At 34.9% G+C, this 24113-nt stretch overlaps 1 protein-coding gene across 4 annotated transcripts in view; it reads left to right on the top strand.

The window, feature by feature from the left end:
- Positions 1-24113, top strand: part of LOC140441371 (transmembrane protein 209) — a 322551-nt gene that overhangs the window by 177759 nt on the left and 120679 nt on the right. For 3 of the 4 annotated variants that reach the window (XM_072532056.1, XM_072532054.1, XM_072532055.1), the window contains exon 7: positions 15065-15391. The exons of the other annotated variant lie outside the window; for it this stretch is intronic. In XM_072532056.1, coding sequence (XP_072388157.1) covers positions 15065-15391 — 327 coding nt within the window. The remainder of the gene's footprint in view (positions 1-15064; positions 15392-24113) is intronic. 4 annotated transcript variants of the gene reach the window in all.

Below are 24113 nucleotides of genomic sequence, written 5' to 3'. Positions count from 1 at the left end.
TTCTCAGTTGGCTAACTTATATCCCAATTCAATAGATCCGACCCTACCGCATGAAACTGTCTGGTTCCAGCAGGACTGTGCAACAACCCATTATGCTTTAATGGTGAGAAATTACTTGAATGAAATCTTCTTAAATAAATAGATTGGACGAAAGGGTACTATTGAGTGACCAGCTAGGTCGCCAGATCTTACGCCTTTGGATTTTTTTTTGTGATATCTCAAGAACAAAGTATATGCAACACAACCAACTAGCATTGAAGACCTCAAAGAAAGGATAACGACAGAAATACGGAATATTTCACCTCAAACTTTAAACAAAGTTCGGGACGAGTTTTATAGGAGACTGTGTTATTGCCAACAACAAGGTGAAGAACATTTTGAGCATTTATTTTAATGGAATCCAATCAATTACCTCGGGTATTCTATGAATTAAGTGGCTTGAAGAAAATTATACTTAATTTCAAAATTTCACCTTGTATTATTCATAATAGACCCTACATGATATAGTTCGTTAAGATCAGGTTGTTAAGGAGCTTTTAAAAACATAAAAATATACAGGGTGTTTCATTTAAAATACAGATTAAGGACTATGCCAGACTTGCGTGGATCACCCTGTACATTCAAATTTATGTTTAAAAAGCGCACATTTAAATTTAAAAGTTAAGGTATCTCAACGTGTTTTATTATTTTCTAAAATAAGGACACAAACAATTTTATTCCATAAGTGGTTTCCACACTGTATAAAATTGTAAGGTAATTGTGTAGTCGTTGACACATTGTCAGATGATACGGTTGCCATTGCCCTTCGCAAGAAGAAAGTCGCCGAATTGGCTAGATCAATTCGAAAAAATATTTGGCATTGAAATTAGGCCGAACAGAACAAGATGAGTCCCTAAATAAACTGTTTAAACCACTCTCAAAACCTCTCAGAGGTCTCAAAGATATTGCACAATCATCAAAAACGTTACATCATATTATCACCAAAAAGTTTGATCAAGTTAAAAAAGAAGAAGTGAAAAAGGAGGAGGAGGAGGAGAATGAGAATAATGGTGATGATGATGATGTATTTCTTGATGCACCCGATCTAGCGATACCTGATGAAAACATTATTCAATAACCAATCTCTGGTTCTAACGAGATTCCGATGGATGCCACAGACGAATATATCGATCAATATCCTTCAATAAGTCACAAGTACATAAAAGAATATTTGATAAAAGACGATAAAATTGATAAAAACTATGGCTCATTTTACGATACTATTAATGGTTGGATATTGGGAAAACGTCGAATAAACTTTGACAAACGCAATGGAGACATAATAATAATTCGAGAACGTGATTTAGAAGAACGTAGGTTAGGTGGTACGCCAGGTCTATATCAACTTTTATTTTATGCCAACCCCGAACAGTATAATGATGAGGATTTACAAAAATATAAAACACTGTTGAAAACACAGAAATTCATCTGGATAGGACGTCTTAAAGGTTCCAGCGGAAAAAAATACCATTCTATTATTAAACCTCTATTCAAACCATGTGATGCAGCAATGAAAAAGCATGCACCACCTGCAACTCGATCAAAAAAAGAACTTGAACACAGAACGAAAACATCAAAAACAACAACAACAACAACACGATCGTCTTCATCTACTGCCAAAGGAACGGGATTGGATGACTCTCGTTTAACATAAAACACTGCACCCATGGAGTATATTTATTGGGACGACCCAAATAAGTTAGTTGAACGTTGAAACTATTGGTGGCTTCGAAAGACGCCGGCAACACATCTCTCGACAACGAAATCGTAGCCATCATCAATGAACTAAAAGAAGCTAATATAATAGAGTAACTGGGAAGGACAACATCATTTCCACTATGAGCGTCGACAAATTCGGTCATCACTCTCGTTACAGTAGGAGTAGTAATGCTCAAAAGGTGGCACGAGTTACATTTCCACATACTTTGACGGAAATATTAATGCCGAAAATGTTAAAATTTCCAATGTCAAGGATCCATCAGACAATGACGATGCTGCTACGAAAAAATACGTTGAACAAATCAATGAGTTGCGTAACCTGCACTATCCATTAATTTAAACACATGGTGTGCTATTGCAGCAAAAAACTGATGACATACAGGATTTAGCCATCGGCCTAAACGACGTAAGAAAAGAGCATCATAAAACTACAGCTCCACTTCTCGAGCAAAAATTGAAAAAAATAATCAAAGATGATTTGAATACACTGAAAAAGGATACCGAGAACAATCTAAAATCTGCTGCAGAAACAGTTGAAAGGCATACGATGTACGATATAAAGATGGAACAGAGGATAAAACAAGTGGAACAATCATTAAAAAGCATAGTAGATAGCATTCATTCATGGGATATAGACAAACGTCTTAAGGTAGTGGAAGGTGCGTTAAAATAATGTCTAAAGAAAAGAAAGAGGTGGTGTATGAGTTGCATAAACCAGCACGAAAAAACTATCCTCGTCATCGAACAATAATCAAAGGAATCGATGACTTGTGGCAAATGGATTTGGCTAAAATGCGTCCCTATGCACAACAAAATAAAAATTACAAACTAATACTAGTTGGAATTGATTGTTTTTCAAAATTTGTGTGGACACGTCCTCTAAAACCGAAGACTGGTGAGGAAATTACTCTGGCATTTTCGGATATTCTCGCTCATACTCGACGAGTCCCAAAAAACTTACAATCCGATCAGGGAACCGAATTTTACAACAGAAAATTTCAAAATTTAATGAAAAAACATGAAATTAATCATTACAGCACCTACACGATCAAAAAAGCTGCCATTTGTGGAGTCATTAGAACGTTGAAAGCAAAGTTGTACAAGTATATCAGTTTACATGGATCGTACAAATGGTTAGATGCTCTACCCATAATTACCGAGGAATACAACAATACAAAACACAATAAAACAGGATACAAACCATCTCAGGTTAACAAATCCAACGAAAAAGCCATTTTAAACAAAAGTTATACTCATTTAAATATTGCCGATCCACGAAAGTTTAAAGTTGGCGACATTGTACGTGTATCAAAGGCAAAACATTTCTTCGAAAAGGCCTACACACCCAATTTGACTACTGAATTATTTAAAATTGCGCAAGTTAAGATAATAAATCCTATAACGTGTTTGCTCGAAGACATGCAATGTGCACCGATTAGCGGCGGTTTTTACGAAGAAGAATTGCAGAAAACATCAAACCCTGACATATACCTGGTCAAAAAAGTACTTAGACGAAAAGGCACTAAGATGTATGTGAAATGGTTAGGATTGGATGGCAAACGCAACAGCTGGATAGATAAATCGAATATAGTTTGAGGATCTATATTTCGATTCGCTTGGTTGACACTTAACCGCAAGGAGTGGGGGATGACAAAAGTATAAATTTAAGACAAACTACGATGATCTGTTCAGGTTACATCCACTTCGTCAACGGTGTTCGAAACAAGAAGAAAGCATGAGCTCTCAAGATAGCGGTTACGACAGTCAGCCTTTTAATTTCGATGATGATAGCAGTGAATTTAGTATAGAATTTGACTACGAAGAAGATAGTCATCCACCTAGTCCTGGCGCCGAATTAGATCGAGTATTGGCAAAATTTGAAGAAGCAGCCAAAAATGAAGTATATTACTTGTTAGAAGCCTCCTTTCCACTCGATAGTTGCATGCTTAAAGTTGGTCTATCTCCAGCTAGACATTTTACAACATCCATCATTCTGTGCCAACACGCCAAGTTTCGAAGAATTAGTTTAGATAAATTTGAGTGGAGTGACATAATTAAACTGTGTACACAAAAGATGAATGATTTTTTCCAAGCAGATCTACCGACTTATGCCGATGAGTATGATTCTATCGAGTTTCAGTGTGGAGAATACTGCAAGATTAGACAATTCATGTATGATTCAACCAAGTTCCTTGTTATTGAAAAGCATGGTGTGGAATACTATCTAGATGTAAATGGTGTTACGCAAATTCTACAAGTACATCACAGTATACTGACTCATCGGATATCGATGTTGGAAAATTTATAGTAAACATCGCATGTTTACTATAATTATTACAAATTTCTAAAGTAAGACTCCACGGTAGAGCTGATATTTCAACAAAGTCAGTTATGTCCAAGATATTTTCACAAATAGTTCTTATAGATTGTGTGCGTAGTGTTGGTACCATCTTGCTGTTTTTCTGCAACAACAACAAATAAATGTTATTCAACAAGATAATGTCCCCACGGAAGCGTATTAAATGATTTTGGTATTAAGTACCGCTTATCGTCATAAAGACTTAGAGCCGTTTTGGATTGCCTGATGCTAAATACTGAGTGTTGGTACGACCGAATACATCTTTGGCTCGCGGTTTGAATTTTGAATTCTTAAGACATTTTTCATATTCTTCGTACGTAATTTTATTTCTAACGACGTTATATTTTACTCATTTTGCCTTTTTCGTTATTCCCAAATTTCCTAACTCACATTCAATTCTCTCTTTGTTTAGTTGTTTTCGTTCTAGACGCTGCCTTTCCTTTTCTCTCTCTTCGTCAGTTATTTGCATTTTAAATGTGTACATTTTTGATCTTAGCCCAATAAAATGTGTAATTATTTTTCCATTTGCCTCGTCCTTCATGAATCCAGGCACCTTTTTATTTAACCGTTCTATCTCGTATGGGTTATTTTCGGCATAGTCAGAGGTATCAAATTTACTCGGATGTGCTTTTAAAACCTCTTTATATGCATCTGAACATTGTAATTCATAAATAAAGCTGTCTGTATCCATATAGAGCAATGAACAGTTTTCTTCTCCCATCGTTGGAAGCATATATGAAAATCATACATACATAATTTGGATATGTCAAGGATTGCTGTGCCTATATACAGGGGTTTATTAAAATATACCTCTGCCTTCTTTAGTTCGATAGCCACCAAATTCTCATGAAAGATCGTACGACTATGAAATCGACTACTTGCAATCAGATTTTTGGCTCCGTACCTTCCATGCCATTTTTTACATCATTTTACAATACGATGACGTCTTTGGTTCTGCAATGTCTTACCGAACACGGCATTATTCATCAATTTGAACAAATTTTTCTCGAACTACTTGTGGCTGCTGCTCGTAAGTTGGTATTTCAAAATTTCAAAACTCTGTGTATCTTTGTTAAAATCAATCCGTTGGCTAATACCTGTTTAAGATTTCTATGATGAATAATATATTTTGTTTTGTGATATAAGGTTGGTATTAACTTTGGTAATTTTGAACCGGGCGGAATGCGCTGTTCGGCAGCAAATGGAAAATCTTTGTTTGTCGTGTAATTCACGTGGATACTCTAAGTCCACTTGGAAAAAATAGCCTTCTTTCACATCGTCTGGTATTGACATAATATCGAATTACCTTCGGGAAGATTAGTGGAGTTTACTTCAAATTTACGTCTTCAATCCACTTGAATCCTCCTATTGGTAAAGCTTCACGCATGACCCAGCCATACAGATTGTTTACGTCTAAGTACAGGATGTACTTAGTGGGCTGTGTGGGATCATAACGCGATGTGTATTTATTATTAGCTTCTCTCGACATTTTTGTCGGAACTGCTCAAACACATCAGCCAGCAGCAGAATATCTGTTTTTGAATACAAAATAGAAATACACGGGAAGACGACAAAAAGACAATATCCAGAAAGATGAGGAGATGCAAAAAAATCGCAAATACGAGGTATAAAGTAGAACTTCTACAACAACTTAGTACTCGAACACTATATCAGAATAGGCTACAGAATATGCTACAGATGAACGAAGAATGGACCCCAACAGAAATGTATCAACACCTAAAGGAAAAAATAAACAAAGCGGCAAACGAAGTGTTGGGTATTGAACAACATAAGAATACATATTTGGAGAAAGACAGCGACGACTTAGAAGAGATGATTAAAAGAAAAAAAACTGCATTTCATAAATGGCTAAACGACAGAACCCCAGGAACACGGGGAGAATATGTTTCCCTCAGACAACAAGTTAAACAAAGAATAAAGCTCGAGAAAAACGAATACTGGGAGAGAATGTGCAGAGACATAGACAACACGATAGGGTATAACAGATCAACGGAAGCATGGAAAAAAATAAAAAACATCAGAAGTAATAAACGAAGTAAAAATACCATACAGATAATTACATCAAAAGAGTGGACAAAGCATTACACAAAATTATTGCAGGAGAATAGGCCGGAGTATATCTCGTACGACCCTGTGACAATAATAACTGAGGAAGCAGAAATCACAGAGGAAGATATAAATAAAGCACTAAAGAAATCCAAAAACAATAAAGCACCAGGACCAGGGAACATAAAAATGGAACTGCTGAAATATGGAGGCGCAAGGATAGTATCCTTTATACGAATGTTGTTCAATAAAATCGAAGCAGGAGAGAAGATTCCCGATGAGTGGAATTTATCATACATGTCCTCCATTTTCAAAAAAGGTGACAAAAGGTAACCAAATAACTAGAGAGGGGTCAGTGTAATGCCTTCAATAGCAAGAATCTTTTCATCAGTTATAAAAGAAAAACTAGAACAACACATGGACCATTATAGCGAAGAACAAGCCGGATTCCGAAAAGCCAGATCATGTTTAGATAATATATTCATTATGAGACAGGTGATTGAAAAGAACAAAGAAAAAAACATTGAAACACATATGACCTTTATCGACTTAGAGAAAGCATACGATAACGTGCCCAGGAAACAACTATGGGAAGCAATGAGAAGAATACGCTTTAGATAGAAATGGGTGAATATAACACAAAGACTGTATAAAGAAACACAAGTGCAAATAAAGTTAGGTAATGAAATAATAAAAACAATCACCGCAACAAAAGGCCTCAAAACAGGGATGTGGTCTCTCACCTGCACTTTTTAACATATATATATATATATATATATATATATATATATATATATATATATATATATATATAGATCAGGCTTTGAAAAGATGGTATAGAAAATGCGGAACAATGGGCATACCAGTACAAGAGAATATATTACATTCACTACTTTTCGCAGATGATCAAGTCATTTTTGCACAAGACAGGGAGGATATGGAATATATCATAAGGAAATTAAAGAAAGAATATGAACTTTGGGGACTCAAGATAAATATGTGCAAGATCGAATACTTATGTATTGGACCCGAGGTTGCAGATTTGAACTTTTAGTTTAGAAGAAAAGACTATTAAGAGTTGTAAGGCTTTTAAGTATTTAGGGTCAATGATTAGCCGAGATGGTACTTGTATGAAAGATATAGAAATGAAAATAGCACGGGGAAAACAAGCCACAAGAGCACTTCATGGAGTGATATGGAACAACACTCTCACCAAAGAAAACAAAAAGAGGATCTTTCAAAGCATAGTGATGAATATTACCCTATATGGAGCGGAAGTATGGTCAACACTACGTTGGCAATCGTAACAACAATACGAAATAAAATAAGAACAGTTGAACTGGACTTTATGGGAAGATGTCTACAAGTCACAAGAGCGGATAGAATAAGAACGGAGGAAATATGGAACTGAATGGAAGTAAAATGCTCAATTACAAAAAAGTTGGAAAACAGAGCCCTGCGGGCATGTACAAAGAATGCCAGAGCATAGGTGGCCGAAAAGAATATTAAACTGGGACCCGCCGGGAAGAAGACGGAGAGGAAGACCTGCTACAAGATGGAAAACATACGTCGAAAATGCTATGATAGATAGAGACCTCAGAGAAGATAACTGGGAGAATAGAGTGCTCTGGACGAAAACGGCGAACTCATAATGGGAAAAGCCGAAGAAGAAGAAATACAAATCGCTATATTCTCCCAAATTTTTACAATTCAATTTCTTCCAAACATTTTGCGCATGAGCGTACTTCTCATCACTAATATATTCATCACTTAATTTGTTATAGAAATGATCACTTGAAGGCAAAGAAGTTTCCTCTAATTTATCTGTACTGTCAATATAATCATAGCAAAATACTCCTTTACACGTTAGCAAATTGAATGTATCGTCATCTAATTGACTAAATTCTCGTCTTAAAATCTTCTTTTCCGATGTGTCTAAAATTGATGCCAATTCGTCGAGTGAAGCTCCCATAAATCTTAGTGAGTCAATAAATCGTAATTTAATTTGATCTTGATTAGTTTGTAATGTAAATGAAATGTATTTTTCTTTGTTTATGGGAAGTAAGCTCAAGTGCCCATGTTTGCAAAGATCTATAATCATAAAATGTGAATCGTAACCACCAAAATTGTAAAATACGATGGGAACGACAAACAATTTTTTAAAGTTCAAATTACATGCTTGGTGCGCAAATCCTCGTACTTGTCCCGTAAAATGATCGTGATCTACAACAACTGTATCTGTAGTCAAAAAGCGTTTCTCACAGATATGGCACACAGTTGCTCCATTTGTGTTAGGCTTTTCGACCATAGGTACAATTGTCTTTATTTTGGAATTGACAAATGTGGAAATTTCGGCCATTTCTTTTGCGAACCACTCCATGCAATTTTTACCTCTATAGCTCTTAAAATAAGATAAGCTGTCATCGTAAGCACATTTCAAATAATAACCTGCACTAAAAGGTACATGTTTCTGATATTTTGCTGTTTTACTCAATGTGACATTGGAATCCGTAAAATTATGTAATTGACATTCAAAATCGGCATAAACTATAAACGGAGTTGTTTGTTGGTATGTAAAATTACGAAAAGCCACATGATCATATTTAGGAACAGTGATTTTGCATTTATTCATATCTGAACACATTTCTTCGTGCTCTGCTAGTTTGCTGTCACTGCTAAAATAGTTTAAACAACGATCGCAAATATATTTTTTACATCTGTTTTTGTTTAATTGTGATTTTACTAATTTTCCCAAATCTTTAATCCAACAATAATGAAGGCATATTTCAGTCTGATCGTCATCTTCTGGAAAAGCATCGTAATCGTTTAATTTTGGAAAATATTTATGCTTTATTAGGAGCAAATTCACATGCTTTTCCATCTTTTGCGGTGTCAGTCTGGCAGGTACTACTTCGTAAAATTGTTTGTCCTTAACTACATTTAATTCTAATACAAAAACATTGACTGATATGGCGTTTAATTTCTCGAATTTTGAAATTTGGTTTAATGGCATTGGGCTTTCTAATTTATCCGTTTGCAAAATAGTAGAATAATGTGGATATTTGGATACTCCTTGTGGATCCACGCTCGTTTTTTCTGAATCTATTGGCAAGTCAATAAAGGATGAGCCGTTTCCCATTTCCACTTTGTTAATATTAACCTCCAATGAAATTACTTTAGATAGCGCGGCCCCCGAACCTTTTTCTGCAAATTCAGACAACGTTGTATAAATTTTATCTTTAACGTATTCAACAAACCAAAGATGTAAATCGGTCGATGTATCTATAATAGCATTTTTCGTATTGAAATATTTTAAATCTAAACTTTCACTATCACTCGATTTTTCAATAAATTCACCACAAAATGCAGTATTGACTTTAAGTACTCTATTTGTTTTCAATATAATTTTAATTTTTCTACTAAAAACTGTAAACGCATCATCCAAAAACATTCCTACATCCTTATAACATAAATTTATTATTACCCCGGTTTTAATTTGACTAGCAAAACACGAAATGACTTTTCCCATTTAACTCTATTAAGTAATTTTGAACTAAGCCCCAACCCAACGTACTTATTATTGAAATTTAAAATAATTTGCCTAAAATGCTTAAAATGTCCTATGTAAGTTTGCACTTTTCTAACTGTTCCTACGGATAGTTTATTGTTTTTAATTACTTTATTACATCTCCAAATTTGACTATTTAACCGTCTTGTCCAAACTTTACGATCCCTTTCAGTGAATATATCAAAAAATTTTTTACGAAGCTTTTTAATAATTTGCATTAAATCATCGTTTAATTACTTGTTTATGCATGGCTACTCGCTACTCAAAAGAAAGAAATATAAGAAAAAATCACTCACCCTATTCAACTATCTTAAAGGATGCTAGGAGTCTGCTTGGTAGGCTTTGGTCACCCGCTGCGGTAAAAAAACAACTTCAGCGCCCAAATCTAGCAGAACTGTATCCCCAAACTGTGTTGTTACCACCTTTGCACTGTGGATGGTAATTTTTTCTCCAATTTGAAGATCCTTTAGTTTTTTTATTCGTTTGCGATCTGCAGCCAAAGATGATGCATTTAGTTTTGATAGATCCATCTACAATAATAGAATAAACTCTAGTTTTTAGATAGATCCGTTTCAAAGATAAGCGACGCGTAATGTTCTGGAAATTTCACTAGCCACTTTTATATTTTCTGTTTTTGTTAGTAGAAACCATACGATAAAATATTTCATGCAAAATTAAGATTGTGGTTACCGCTATCATCATATATTTTACAAAATACAGCAACTGTGGCTTTATTTCTGGTGTTTCGAAATGAAAAATAAATTTTGTTATTAGATGTTCACGTGTTTTGAACTATACGGGGACCGCGTTATCATGAGGCTTTATCCGGTATTGCTACCAAATGCACTATGTTAACATATTGTTTACTTAATATATTTCTGTATATAATTGTATACATATAATAAATACTTTATAAAAATACGGTTAATATTACACAAAAACTTCTTCAGTCCGAAGATGTGTGTGTGTGTGTGTGTGTGTGTGTGTGTGTGTGTGTGTGTGTGTGTGTGTGTGTGTGTGTGTGTATGTGTGTGTGTGTGTGTTTGGATTTTTGTATAAATAACTATTAACAATTTTGTGGATATTAGTATAAATCGAGATGCTTGTCTGTTTACATGTCTTATTGTTGCTCTCTGTATCTGTGTGTGCAGAGAATAGCACTCTGGAGTATGCTAGTTCTTTTCTTAAACGTTTCGGATATCTAAATACATCAAGTAATGCTATTTCTAGTATAGATATGGCCTTAGTTGAATTTCAAGAAAGATACACTCTTCCGGTGATTGGAACATTAAATAATGATACTATGAATATGATGAATAAGCCTCGATGTTCTGTTGGCGACAATAACTATGCAATTTATTCGAAGTGGAATAAAACGATTTTACGCTGGTATTTCCCACAAGCTATTAGTAATCCCGATTATATAAATCTTGCTGCAGAAGCTTTCGCTAGATGTGGGAAAATATCTAAAGTTTAAACAAGTAATAATACATTCTCCAAAGCCGGATATTACTATAACCGTGGTACCAAATACTCATAATGTTCGAGCAAGTTGTCAAGGAAGCACTAAATGTTCATTTAATTTCGATGGTCCTGGAAAAGTATTGGCCCACGCATACTATCCCAGCGCAAACGGTGAGTGTACCAAAATTAATCTTGATGCTAATGACGATGGTATGTAGGAAATGGCAGAGCTCCTGATGGTGAAGCCAATTTTTTGGCTGTCCTAATGCATGAAATTGGTCGTTCTCTTTGACTAGAACACAGCACTATTGATTCGTCTATTATATATGCTTGGTATCAACAAGATGTAACACGTTTTGGTGATGATGATAAAAAGGCAATGAGTATTCTATATGGGCCAAAAACAGCTCCCTCTTACATACCAATAACAACACCAGTTACGCAAGCGCAAACAACAATTTCGCAAAACAGGAGCGTATTCTCAACGTATTCGGTACCTTCTCCCCGTTCCAACGAGCCCTCGGAGGTCACGATCGGACCAATAGCAACGAAGATATGACGTACTGCCCTTTCGGTATGCTCCGATGCGCACGATACTGCGTTCAACCCCATTTTTCATCCCCTTTCCAACGAGCCCTCGTACGTCATCTTACGTTAAGCCGTTTGGTAGTTACGACCGGGGGTTGCGATTTAGGGGTTGCGCTCAAAGTAACGTAGTATATCTACTTATTCGTCCTAATCCAAATTTCCTGTGGTTATTATCAAAATATTGTTACGATTTTCTGTGGGTTGAGGAATTCATTGAAACAAACGTGGTTTAACTAACTAATCTAATTAACCCTCCTTTCCACGGGTGACTTTCTTGTGACACAAATCCACGGGTGGGGTCTATCAGAACCAAATTTTAAACATTAATTTTCTCATTAAATTTTTTTTTTTTTAATATTTTTAAGGAAACTTAGTGATGTAACGTTGTACTACCTAAATGTACATATAATATGTGTATCAATATGTATTGATATAGTTTACTGCGAAATAACTAACACCATTATTTTTTACAAGAGTTTATTAAATAAATCATAAACGGCAAAATACAAAAAAAATATAAAAAAAAACAATAATATTACTCTATATACGTACAGTAATACAAGTAAAAACTAAATATCTAAAATTAAAATTGGAAACACAACATAGAGGGGGTTAAATTATGTTGTTTCGACACAATCGGCACAACATGCTTTTATATGTTCCATACATAACCAGTTTTTGCACAATTGGCAAAAATACCTAGTTTTTCTTTTTTTGCAATACTTACACCATCCCCGTTTCCTGGGTCCGGGTCATCCCTCGTCGTTTGCTCAATTCCAGAAAATTTTGCAGCAAGTAACCGTGATGTTCTGGACTAACGCAATTTCTAAAGATTTCAGAAACAATCGACGAGAAAACCGAAATTCTGCATTTGCATTATTGGATCTGTATATAATAAATGCATTTATAGCTGCAATATTAGCCAAGCCATAGAAAATGACCATTAACCACCTTCTTGTTCCTCTTGCTACATTATAAGATGTAATCATACGATCTACCACATCTACTCCACTTTTAGTAGAATTGTAGAATGTAATCATATCTGGCTTATAGAGATCACCAGTGCTTTCATCAATTCTGTCATCCCTGTGCATACTAGAAACGACCAAAACATTTTTATTTTTTTTTTGGACGTAAGAAACAAGCGTCATTTTTTCACCATATGCAAACATTGAAGAATATACCTGTCTGGTTTTTACATTTGTTAGTTCTTGAGGTAATTCTCTTCTATTAGACATAATTTTTCCTACTACTGTAAGACGGTGTACATTTAGTAAATGTGTTACAATATTGTAACTGGTAAAACAACGATCAATAGTAACGTTTCTACCAGACTGAGATAAATGTTGCACCATTCTTTCTCTTACAGCAACAGTTGAGTTATTTGTTTTATATTGTCCATCTGGCTGCGTTCCTGCGTACAATTCTAAATGATGGGTGTAAAATGTGTGGGCATCAACTGTAGCAAACATTTTGAGCCCATACTTATTAGGTTTTTTCGGCATGTACATTTTAAACATGCACCTTCCTCTAAATGCAAGAAGCATTTCATCAAGCGTAACATATTCCCCTACTGAATAATGTATTTTACAGTTTTGTACAAAGGTTCATTTGTCGAACTGGAGCCAGCTTATCTTCTTGCCTCCTTTCTTCCATATTGTTGACATTATCAAATCGTAATGATTTTACTAGAAATTTAAATTTTCTTTGAGACAGTGCAGCTGTAAATATTTACGATCGCATGCAGTCATTAGCCCAAAATTCTGACAAGTTTTTCCTACCTCCATGTTGAACACCAGCTACATAAAGTAACCCCATAAAAGCTTTAATTTCCTCAGAATTTGTTAGTTGCGTATCATATTTAGATTTAAATTTATCTTGAATTTTTTGTATATTTACATTTGTATTTTCAACTATAATATCTATATTACCAAACATGTACATCCAACTCGCATGTGGATCCTTAACATTTCTAGCATCACCGATAACTCCAGATAATTTGGTCCAGGTAATTCTCTTGGCGGGTTCTGACATTACGAGGAGGAACATGCTTTCGCCATTTGGTTTTGTCTTTTCCATAATAAAACAATCTTCTGTCATCAGGAATAGAAAAGGTGTCATCGGTGTCAGTTTCATGCTCACTAAAAATAAATTCTGCGTCAATTACAGGCTCCGTCTCAAACTCGTCTTCCGACTCCATTTCAGTAACATTTTTATCATACAATGCTTGTAGTCTTTTTAGTTCTACTTCATAAGGATCCATATTAGGCTACAAAAAAAAACTATGTACCTACTTCTTATTGATAAAAGTACTACAATTTTCTCTTACCTCAAAATACACAATTTAAAGTCGTCGTATCGACAAGTCAAAAAACTTGCTGGCTCGTAATACATTTTTATTGCCAAAACAGTAAATAATGTATAAAAATATAACGCCGAAGCTATTCGTATGAAAGACGCTCCAAAACTAAAATTCCAAATAAGCTGAGAACGGGAATTACTGGGCAATATAATATAACCATAAATTTTATAAACATCCCGAACACAAAACAAGAAACGCCTACCCACGGGTGGGGTCTGTCAGGATACTTTTACAGGTAGCGATTGAAGGGATTCATAAAATTTCACCAAATTATGCTAAAGTGTACTATTCAATATCATTAAAAGGTACACCGAGTCTAGGAAAAAAATACAAACAAAAATTTTTTTAAATTTAAGCAATTTTATTTTTAGTTGTACTGATAGACCCCCGTGGGAAGGAGGGTTAACTTTATTCAAATAAAAAGCAGGTATCGAGCACAGTTTTTTATTTAATCTTACAACTGTTTTTCCTTTGTCTAGTGTTGTGTAAATGTATTATTTAATGATTATGACATTCATAAAAGTGCTGGATAGCCTATAATTTTGACGAAATGCCCCTGAAGACGCTCTGAGAGCAAAAGTACTTGGGCAAGATTTAATACAAAACTGTGCATATTTTAAAGTTCATTTATTCGAACATTCAAGTATACATCAACTTATCTAATTACCGAATAAACAAAGGACGCCGCGGCGGTTTATATAATACGAACATCTGTTCTAGAAATAGCCAACGATGGCATGGAGACAGAATCAACGCTATAACACGAGATTCCAGAAAGTTACCGATAAAGATCTTCTCGAATCACTCTGTGCCAGAGTCGTAATTGGGGGTCACATAACAATATTATTTTGTTGATTATACATACAATTATTTTACCTACATTTTCTTTGATTTGTAGTGGATATCTCAAACTATTTTGGAACGTTTAGTAGCAGAATTTGACAGGATCAATGCTTCCTTGGATAAGCATGGTTTGTCAGATGTAAAAGTTGGCACAGTAGGACTCGATAGATTAAGAAAGACAGCTCACACAGCTCTGGTGTCCCAATTCATTCCTTCTTTACCTGCTTTGCTACCGTTCCTGGAGGTTACAACCAACCAAGAATACTTGGAAATGAGAATCAGAGACCTGGCCAAAGGTGGTTGCATGAGCGAGTTTAAGTGGAATGGTGGCGGTAAATATAATGGAAAAGAGTGGGACGAATCACTACCAACGGATTGTGCAGTAAGTTTTTTATATCTATTTTTTAGGTGCATCTACAAAATTAGATATCCCATTAAGAATGGTGCATTGAATAACTGTTGATTCTTTTCTTTAAAATAAGACGTTGCGTATGTAAAACATTGCTTTTTCCCGAACTAAAGGGTATTGACAATTGATCAGTTATCAAATCAAAAGAAAATTAATTAAAAGTAGAAGTTAACGATTTCGTCTTATAAGTATATAGGGTGTAACCATCGAATGACCTATCAGAAACGGTGGGCGCCAATGTGTACCAATATAGCTACCTCTGAATGTTAGGAGCCAATGTATAACAATAAAACTCACAACTTTTTTGGGAGAGAATTGTTAGGCTTCGTCTAGTTCAGTCTCTCAGTTGTGAGAACATGTTATCTTAAGAGGACCAGGTACTCCTGAAAAAAAAAATTTTACACTTCTAGACAGAAAAGTCTGTATTAGCAAAAAAAAAATAAAAAATAAAGTGCTACACAAACTAAATATTCGCTCTTCATCTAATGCTCTGAATGGACTAAAAGCTATTGATATCAATAAATGACTGAAAAAAAAGTAACAACTACTAGAAAAATGTGTAAGTAACTAAATTAAAAATGTACAAAAAGCTTAGGATTACAAAAAAAGATAGGCAAGAGTATGAGACTGGAGGGTTCTAAATTAGACTGTTTTAGTTTGTGAACTCTCCTGAAAAGTATTTTTTTAACTTTAGGAACATGTAAAGAAAAAACTGTTAAAGATTACGTCCTGATTTTTTTTATAACAACCTGCATTATATAAACAACATTCTAAACCGGATTTAGACTGAAAAAATATATTGATTTTAAATAATCTGAAAAATGAGTTAGGTTCAGATAATAACAAATAAACTAAAATATTAACTAATCATATTTATTATACAAAAAAATATATATAAATTGCAGTTTTAATATTCAATAAAAACAAAGTAAATCCTGCCTATAGCTTTATACAAATTCAAAATTTACTTATGGCTTGTCATCCTTGTGTGTGATGCACCACGAGGTCCAGGAAAGTTTCACCGAACAAGAGGGAACAAGAAAAATTTATTTTCCATTAAAAAACTATTAATAATAAACCTTGTGTTAGCGACTTCATATTTCCTTGCCATAGAAAAATAATTTTTTGAAAGGACATAGCTGATGGTAAGGATAATTAAATGAATATAATTAATAGTATTAATATAGGATAATTAATTATAAATTAATAGGATAATTAAATGAATATAATTAAATCCCTGGTAGGACTGTCCATAGGAGTTCCTACCCGCTCAGGGTACCCTGAGCGGGTAGGAACTCCTTTGGACAGTCCTACCAGGGAAAATGAATCAATCCCTGCCCTCCGCAGATTCCAGGAGTTTCCTGACCCGGGAAACTAGTACCTGATTAGGGTCCCTTGTCCAGGGTCACGGATGAAGACCACAACGGTATCCACGGCGGAGAAGAACATCTTCAGTACGGTGTGTATGGCGGAAGTGGCGACCCCCGATTTTAGGGTTCGTATAAAATTAAAAAGGGTGGACGAAACCCGTTAGCGGTAGATTCCGCAATTCGTCTAGGAGAGGGAGACTCTGAACCCAAACCCCTGGTCCTCCAGGTTGGGGGTTAAGGCATTGGGCTAACTCCCCAGTACTTGTAAAAAACATAAAAATGTTAAAAAAAACCCAATCACACGCCTCGGAATAGGACGGCACAACAAAGACGACATAAGCTTCGAAAAAGGACACGATTTTTTGGTACATGGAACGTTCAAGGTATATCCAAAAAACTCAATGAAGTCTTACATGAATTAACAGAACTAAACATAGACATAGCAGTCATTACTGAAACAAAAAAGAAGGGAACCGGCTCTGAAAATCTAGGAAAATATGACCATTTCTATAGTGGAGTACCAAAAGAATGTAGAGCTCAACAGGGAATTTCTTTAATGATTCACAGAAGACGAAGAAAGTTCATAACAACCTGGGAAGCCATAAGTGAAAGATTGATTAAAGTAAATATGTGTCTTCACGGATATAAACTAACAATTATGGGCGTATACGCAATAAATAACGACTCACTAGCCAACGTAAAAGATGCATTTTTTGAACAGCTTCACGAAGAAATATCGAAAATAAGTCAATTGCGGGAAATAATATTAATGGGGGATATTAACAGTAGCGTAGGAAGAAAAGATGCGGATGAAATAGTAGGAAAATACGAAGAAGACACCACGAACAACAATGGTGAAAGATTCATAGATTTATGCAACCAGAATCAACTCAGAATCTTAAATGGATACTTTCCACATAAACTGATACACAGCTATACATGGACTCAGGAAACACGAAACATAAAATCAATAATCGATTATATTGTAACAAAACAAAAAACCCGACTAAGAGTACAAGATGTAAGAGTTCAGAGAAGCGCAACATGCGGTAGCGATCACTATTTATTACGTTCAAAAATACACTTCCCAATCCGAAGACAACAGAGAGAAACACGCATAGACATAAACACAACAGAAAAGATACAGGAACGAAGATACAACATCAGAAGCCTAGATGAAGAAAGTACGCAAGACTTATTTAAAAATACATTGGATAAGAAGCTACAAATTCCCGCCCCCAAGAATATCGACCAGCTATATAAACATATAAAAAACTGTTTACACGAAGCAGCATTTGAAGCAATGGGATACTACATAAAACCCAAGGTAAATAAACCATACTGGTGGGATAACGAAATAGAGGAAATAAAATGTAAAAGACAACTATACCAACAATATTTAAGTTCTAAATCATTACAAGACAAAATAAAATATAAGGAAAAACAAGCAGAAGTACGAAGGAAAATCTCTAAGAAGAAGAACGAGTCTTAAGAAAGAAACTGCCAACGAATAAATAATTATCTAGGAGGAACCAGACGCACAGAAAGCTGGAAACTGATAAAAAAATTGACAAAAGAAAAGAATAAAGAAGTAATACAGAGCATAAAACCTGAAGACTGGGAAGAGTATTTCAAAGGACTTTTGGTAGAGAATAGAGTCGAATTTCGGGAACATAGAAATCAAAACCAAGATAGAATTTCAATAGTTGGCTCGCCAATAAGATTAACAACAGAGGAAATTAAAAATGTATGTAAACAGCTGAAGAGGAACAAAGCACCCGGACCAGGAGATATACCCGGAGAATTGTTTAAGTACGGAACGAACAAATTGTACGAATGTCTTCGACAACTTTTTCAAGAATGCATAAACACAAGCGAAATCCCTACGGAATGGAAGATATACCTCAGCACTATACATAAAAAGGGTGATAACAATAATTGTGAAAATTACCGAGGAATAGCTGTAACCGGACCTATGAGTCGAATATATGGAAACGTGTTAAAGAACCGAATCGAGAGAGAATACTTAGATTATGAAGCAGAAGAACAAGCAGGATTTCGTACGGGTCGATCCACTATTGACCACATTTTCTCCTTAACCCAGATAATAGAAAAAAAAAGATGGCAAGGAATCAAGAGATTCATATGTTGTTCGTCGACCTACGGAAAGCCTACGACAGCGTTCCACTGAAGAAGCTGTGGCAATCAATGGAAAGCACGAATATTAATATAGAATTAATAAAAGCCGTCGAAGTGCTATACAACCAACCAATAACAAAAATAAAAGCAGGGACACAAATAACAACAGGATATATAACATCAAAAGGATTAAAGCAAGGATGTTGCTTGTCTCCCACTTTATTTAAAATATACCTCGAAAGTGCTTTAAAAAGATGGAAACAAAAATGCAGGACAATGGGGATACCGCTCACCAATACTATGGTATATACGCTTAACTTTGCAGACGATCAAGTAATAATGGCTCAAGATTATGACGATTTAAACTATATGGCACGAAAATTAATTGAAGAGTATGATATATGGCACGAAAATTAATTGAAGAGTATGATATATGGGGTCTAGAAGTAAATAAAAAGAAAACCGAATACCTGTGCATTGGAGCAGAACAAAAAGACCTCATATTAGACGATAACACTACGATAAAGCACTGCTGTGACTACAAATACCTAGGTATCACTATTTCACTAGATGGAACATTAGACAAAGCCATAAGAGAGAGAAATACGTCAGGGAGGCCATCACAATGTTAAACACCATTTTATGGGACCAATCCATCAGCAAAGAAAATAAAAAGAGGATATATGAGACTATAGTAAAAAGTATCACTTTATACAGCTGTGAGGTATGGCCACTGAAAGAAAGAACACTGTTAACGCTGAAAGCGACGGAAATGGATTTTTGGAGAAGAGCCGCAGGAAGATCTAGAAGAGAAAGGATTACCAACGAACGCATTAGAGAAATAATGGGAATCAAACGAACAATCACAGATGACCTAACAACAAAACAACTTATCTGGTTCGGGCACATACAAAGAATGGACGAACAACGATTGGCAAAAGAAATACTAAAGTGGCAACCAGAAGGAAAGAGAAAACGAGGTAGACCGAAAAAAAGTTGGAGCGAAGGAATAAATAAAGAACTGAGAGAGAGGGCCATAGAAGAAGATTTATGGAACAACCGGTCTAAGTGGCGATTGGAAGTCGGAAAACGGCAGAGAACGTTATAAACCGACAAGTAGTAGTAGTAATTATTATTAACATAATTTATAGTTAAGTTACAATAAAGACTCCAATTGCATATAAAAAGGATTAAAAAAGTTAAAAAAAAACATGGTGTGTAGGTTAAGGTTAAAAAAAACGAATATAAAAATTACTAGAAAAGTACATTGGACATTGGTGAAATATTGACTATAAAGAATTATCAACTACCTCAAGGAAAGATTTAACAATTAAATAAATTTACGATAAAAACATGTCTTTCTATCAATGAAGATTATTTATAAAAAGCTCCCAGAAGTCAAGAGTTGCCAGCTGACAAATATCGTGTCGCTTAGAGCAGATCATAGATATCATATAGTGTTTTACGCCATAGGCGTAAACTGGAGTTAAATACGGGAAATAGAATATTAAAATTGAAAAATAGAGATTAAATAGGATATTTAGTTGATCGAAGAGTTGAGCGCCAACTATTTTTAGAATAAAAATAGTAAAATAAAAGAGACAGGTAATAAATGAATAAAATCGAAAGAAATTGAAATAAAATAATTATTTAAAGTAAATTAACAAATATGTGATGTTTATGACGTTACAAGGGTTACAACGTTTCAAACGGCAGCCTTAATCGTTAATATTGAATAGATCCCACACTATAATATTGTTACACTTTTTTTATGGGTTCAGAGTTTAAATGAAGCAAACGTCATTTAACTAACTTTATTTTAAGTCAGATAAAAGCATATTTAAATTACAAATATCACAAATTCTAATTACATTAATATTTATCGCTTACAAAACAGTTCACCAATACTAATAACCTAATACCGTCTCGGCGGGCTAATACAGAAAGTAATTTCTGGAACTTTGCCGGGCCGTTTACCGAGTGCCGAGAACATCTCCGCAACGGTGCGTGGGATATACGTGGTGAACCAAAATTCTAGATTTTTGTGTGCTAAAGCACAGGGTCGCAATTAGTGGTAACACAACATCGCCACCTTCTTTTTGGCTATTCGCCCCAAACAGCACCTAAATGGACCGCGTCGGTGGATCCTGTACTTTATAAGGTGAGTCTTTCTAGGTGAACGACCTTCGGCTTACGTTTTGACGTCAGTTGCACCCTATATACCAGGTCGTTTATCTTCTTAGTGACCAAGTACAGTCCCTCCCAGGGCCGCTGCAACTTGAGACTCACACTTTTCCCTCTCTTTGTTTAGTAGAGTCAGACTGAATCACCTACCTTGAAGCTAACGGGAGTGGATTTCTGGTCAAACTTAACCTTTATGCAGCCAGTGGTTAATTGTAGCTTATTCCTGGCGAAATTGTCGATCTTAATCAGTCGATCCTTTAGACTGCTGACATACTCGGGAAGTGTCAGTAGATTAGATATGCCGGTTCTGTGCGGAATAGGGAAATCAATGAGTGCGAAAGAGAACGTGTGACGTAGGTGACGTTACACTTTACGATCATGCAAATTATTTTTACATTTAACTTTATTTTTAACTACATATTACCCACTATCTATAAGACGATTTTAATCCAAATTATTAAATAAAACAGTCTTCCTTATGTGGGATTCGATCCATCGTCTCATAGCTTTAAAGGTAGAAACGCATGTCGCTGACCCACGGAGCCACATTAATTACACGAGCCGATAATTGGTATGAAAAAAATGTAAGTGGTTGTTTGGTAATAAAGGATGGTATAAAATTTACTGGTTTGTATGGGTATAAAGGGTTGGTATAAAATCTACTACGGGTTTATATGTAAATATAAGTTAAAGACGTAATTTTCTAAAAACGTTTAGGATTAACAATTTATTTTTAAAATAAAAATTGTAAACTGTAATGCGATCGCGTGTAGACTAGCGTCACCATCACGTTCGATGATTAGCGTGTATACCGGGTGGATAAAAACAACGTATAGCAAAAAAAATATTTTATTATTCAAAAATACATCTATTTACTATTAATATTTAATTATATACAGATACAAGTTTAGATATAAGGGTTTTTAATTGTTGTAAGATATTTTCGTTTGGACAGGGCACTCCAAATAGATTCCAGCTAAATTCTCCAGCCATAACAACTTTTTTTGTAACTTCATTAAATTTATAGTAAGTATTTTGACGGAAAAAGTAAATATGGCCATCAATCCATCGAAGTGCGAGAGAAATATCTTCAGGTATTCCAGGAAATATGTCTTTTATCTGTCCTCTCTGTAACTCGCTAGTAAAATCATTAGAAAATTCTATATATGACATATTATTATAAAATGTATAGGACCGTCCAGCATTTGATTGAAAAATGTGAGCCTTATTGTATATATTAAGTGGAAAATTATCGATAGATTGAATACTAGGGAATGATGCTGAGAAATATTTGTTTGGAGACACAACTGTAACCAAATCACCGTTTGTTGTTTGAAAAATGTGTTGTAAAGTGTATTGACGTAATTCTGTAGGAATATAATCAGCAAGAAGTTCAGGTTGAGATGGAATAATCATTTCGTTTAAGTCTAGTTTCCATATAAACTTATCATGAGCAATATATAATCGGTAATTTGAAAATTCTGGAGCAGTGGCTAGAAACATAAAATCGGAAACAATGTCACACAAATTTTTGAGGATTGGCTGCTTTTGAGTTGTAGGTCTTGACGTTGTTGAGCTAGCTGTTGTTGTTGTATGCCTTGGTCCAATCGGTTGCTTACGCGCTGTAGGTCTTGTAGTTGCTGGTGTTGTAAGCTTTGGGATTGTGGCATTTTTATTTTTAGCCCCATATAGATATTGTACTGCATTTATATCATCATCATCTAGAACACTAATCTTATTCTGATAGACATTATACATCATAGCATTTGGAGTATCACTATGACCAATGCCGAGAGCGTGTCCAATTTCATAAGCCAATACCATAGAAAACTAGTACGGCCTTCGGGTATATTAGAATCATTTCCAAAATGCCAGGACTTGTCGATATCTAAATGGATTTCTTTACATGTACCGGTGGGATCGGGAAAATATGAATGTCCTAATGTCCTAAAACACCGTGACCTACTTTACTCGGACACTTATCATTACCCATACAATTTGATCTAAAATAATGAGTTTTTCTAACCATAGGTATGGTAATATCGGGAGGATCTAGAGTAGGATTTGTAACCATTGTGAATGTTAAGTCTGAAACATTTTGCCACATCTGAAAAGCCATTTCTGCATCTTTTTGTGCCTCAACCGTTTTTTGAGGAAAATACCATCGCAGGTGATGTTTCTGCCATGAAGAACTTAATCTAAATTCGTTATCTTTGTGTTGACAACGCGGGTGGCGCATAAATTCTATTGTTGCTTATTAAGCAATCCATCCACTGGCAAATTATACCTTTCTTGGAAGGTAATTAACAAAGTAGAGAAATTTGTGGTATTATCGATATTTTGTCCATATTTTTTTAGGTATACAATAGCGTCTTTTTTAGAGAAATCGTTGCAAAACACGCTTGTGAACGTTAGCATAAAAACTAATACGTCTATTCCCTTCAACATCTTGTTTCCCCTTTGTTTGTATTATCTTCAAAATATTGTTGTTAAAAATTCAAGTACAGGATACAAATTATGTACATCTTATTGAAATAACTACTAATAAAAGTTTACACAAAAATTCCTTGAAATATTGTTACTAAAGAAAATATGTTTAATGTAGTTTGCTATCGAGTGATATCACCCGGAAACAGGTGTGCATACCTTTTAACATTTTATATATTTCCCGTGGGAGTATCATGCACTTATTTCCAGCGGCAATGACTAATAAACGCTGTAGATGTGTTTACTGAGAAAATTATAACGGTATTTCGTGTGGGCGTCTCATGCATGCAAGCATGCTATTACGTCACAGCGGCATTTAACTAGCAGACGCACATGATAATTTTACTTTACGTTCAATAACTGCAGTGTCCCCAGTCATCTGTGATCTTGAGCTTTGTGTGTTTGTGCAACAAAAGAAGTTAATTAATGTAAGTATTTTATTTCCATTTTTTTAATTAGCAGAAAATATTTTAGTTTTAATTTAAACTACTTTGATTATTTTTCAAAATTTTTTT

This window comes from Diabrotica undecimpunctata, chromosome 5 (genome assembly GCF_040954645.1).
Source record: "Diabrotica undecimpunctata isolate CICGRU chromosome 5, icDiaUnde3, whole genome shotgun sequence".
In the NCBI taxonomy this organism is placed as follows: domain Eukaryota; kingdom Metazoa; phylum Arthropoda; class Insecta; order Coleoptera; family Chrysomelidae; genus Diabrotica; species Diabrotica undecimpunctata.
This window is presented reverse-complemented; position numbering and strand designations above follow the sequence as displayed.